Source organism: Trypanosoma conorhini (genome assembly GCF_003719485.1).
Source record: "Trypanosoma conorhini strain 025E chromosome Unknown Tco_14.4_contig_01451, whole genome shotgun sequence".
In the NCBI taxonomy this organism is placed as follows: Eukaryota; Euglenozoa; class Kinetoplastea; order Trypanosomatida; family Trypanosomatidae; genus Trypanosoma; species Trypanosoma conorhini.
This window is the reverse complement of record NW_021705543.1, coordinates 1,469-2,346: the sequence shown is the minus strand read 5'-3', so window position 1 is coordinate 2,346 and position 878 is coordinate 1,469. Positions and strand designations below refer to the sequence as shown.

Here is an 878-nt window from a genome sequence, read left to right as displayed (position 1 = left end):
TTTGTGCGTTGGCTGGCGTGAATAAAACGGGACGATGGGTGCAACGATTGAAAAAAACTCGTTGCGGCCAAACCACCGGCACCTGCTGCGGCCAGACTAACGGGAGGAACTGAGGCACAGCAGCAAGGAGCGACAGTTGAAGCCAAAAGTGAGCCGCAGCTGCAGGAGGAAGGCCGACGCGACACAGAAAACATTGCAGCAGGTGCTGAGCGCGGCAACGCCGCAGGCACCACAGCGCAGGATCCTGCAGGCCCTGCGCCTCCGTCCACGGCCAAGCCGTCTGCCGAGTCTGCGGCCCCGGTGGGTGGTGTCGGTGGGCAGCCCGCGCACACCGTTGAGGGCACAAAGCAGGTGAATGAAGGTGTGCCCGCCATCGAAGTGCCGCCCAAATCGCGTGCACAGCCACAGACGGGGGGTGGCTTGGCTCAAGGCGGCGTTGACGGTGCCACGGGGCAACCGAATGCGGAAAAAAGCAGTGAAGAAGCGGGAGGCGTTGCAGAACGTCAAGCAGCGACTGAGCACGGCAGCGGCACGACAGCCCTCTTGCAGCCCTCTGCCGGCGCCGAGACCATCGCCGGGACCCAGCCGCCCGAGAGCAAAGGGCAAACGCAAGGGGCAGCGGCGGCGCAGAGCAGTGGCCACCCCGACATCGGCTCTGCGGTCACCAGCGGTCCTGCCGCTTCTGCTGGAAGTCGGGCGGGGGGAACTCCACCAGTTCCCTCCGCAGGTGGCGGTGGGGCAGCCGGCGGTCAGACCGGAGAGCCGAATGAGACGAATGCCGAAGACGCCGCAGGGTCCGATGCCGCTCGCGCACCTGCAAAGAGCGAGGCTAAAGCACCTGCAGCGCGGCCCCTCGCTACCAGCACAGATGACACCGC

At 65.8% G+C, this 878-nt stretch overlaps 1 protein-coding gene across 1 annotated transcript in view; it reads left to right on the top strand.

Annotated features, from left to right (window-relative positions):
* Nucleotides 1–355: 355 nt before the first annotated feature.
* Nucleotides 356–878, top strand: part of Tco025E_10078 (uncharacterized protein) — a gene marked incomplete at both ends in the record, with an annotated part of 561 nt that continues 38 nt past the window's right edge. Inside the window, one exon of the mRNA XM_029376869.1 lies at nt 356–878. This exon is cut by the window's right edge and continues 38 nt beyond it. Within this exon, the coding sequence (XP_029223030.1) occupies nt 356–878 (523 nt within the window).